The following is a 955-nucleotide window of genomic DNA, read 5'->3' as shown; positions in this document are numbered from 1 at the left end:
AAAGAAAAAAAAGAAAACGAGTAAAACAATCGGAAGTGGAAAATGAGAAGGGGAAGCAGAAAAAGGGACAAAGAAACAAACGGAAGGAAAAACACTCATCTTTATACAACATAGAAATAAAAGGAATTCCTAAATACAAGAGACAGATGAGGAAAAGAAAAAAATATATGTAAGCACATATGCGTGTATATTGCTGATCTATAGACAAAAAAATACCTTTGCGAGCAATGTTTATAAAAGGAAACAACCATTCTCAAAAACAAAGCTTAATGAACATATAACACGAAATAAAGTAAAAAGAAAAAAATTACACTGCTTGTAGATTTTTAAAATTCTTCCCAGATCCAATATTTTCCCTGATAATTACAAAGTCTGAATTCTGTATAATTGTATATGACAACATCTATATCATATTTTGGATGCCATATTCCAAATGAATGACCCCTTCATTTGATTTTTATATTAGCATTAGATTATATTCGGTATAAAATTAATACAATGGTGTTGGAGCAGGATAGGAGGGAGTAAGAGAAATTTACAATTATTTTATTATCATTGGAAAAATTAGAAACTGTTTCTTACGAGTAAATAAATCCTGCAGAGAAATATTTTTTCTTTTTTTTTGTAGAAGTAGACCTATTATGCGTATGAATATTAATACGGAAACTGATAATTTAGGGTGTAATCTATGGAAAGCCCTCACATCTTACAAATCGGCGAGGCATTATAAATTCTATCTTCTAATTATTGGGGGATGTGTAACCCCATATAAGCATACTATACAGAACTTGTACTCTGTTAGGATTCTAATTAGTGAGCATATTCCTATTGACTTACATTTCGCTTATCGTACCATGTATTGAAAAATATAGAACGAATTAACCAGGAAAAAAGAAAAAAAAATAGAGAATAGCAAATATATTCTTTTAACAGATTAAGTTAAGAATAATAATTT

General features: G+C 29.0%; 1 protein-coding gene across 1 annotated transcript in view; it reads left to right on the top strand.

The window, feature by feature from the left end:
• The window catches only part of C922_05770 (hypothetical protein), a gene marked incomplete at both ends in the record, with an annotated part of 302 nt that extends 133 nt beyond the window's left edge, over positions 1-169 (top strand). Inside the window, one exon of the mRNA XM_008821341.1 lies at positions 3-169. Within this exon, the coding sequence (XP_008819563.1) occupies positions 3-167 (165 nt within the window). The remainder of the gene's footprint in view (positions 1-2) is intronic.
• Between the last annotated feature and the right edge of the window lie 786 nt (positions 170-955).

Source organism: Plasmodium inui (genome assembly GCF_000524495.1).
Source record: "Plasmodium inui San Antonio 1 unplaced genomic scaffold supercont1.172, whole genome shotgun sequence".
In the NCBI taxonomy this organism is placed as follows: domain Eukaryota; phylum Apicomplexa; class Aconoidasida; order Haemosporida; family Plasmodiidae; genus Plasmodium; species Plasmodium inui.
The sequence above is the reverse complement of the archived record's forward strand: the minus strand, read 5'-3'. Positions and strand labels throughout refer to the sequence as shown.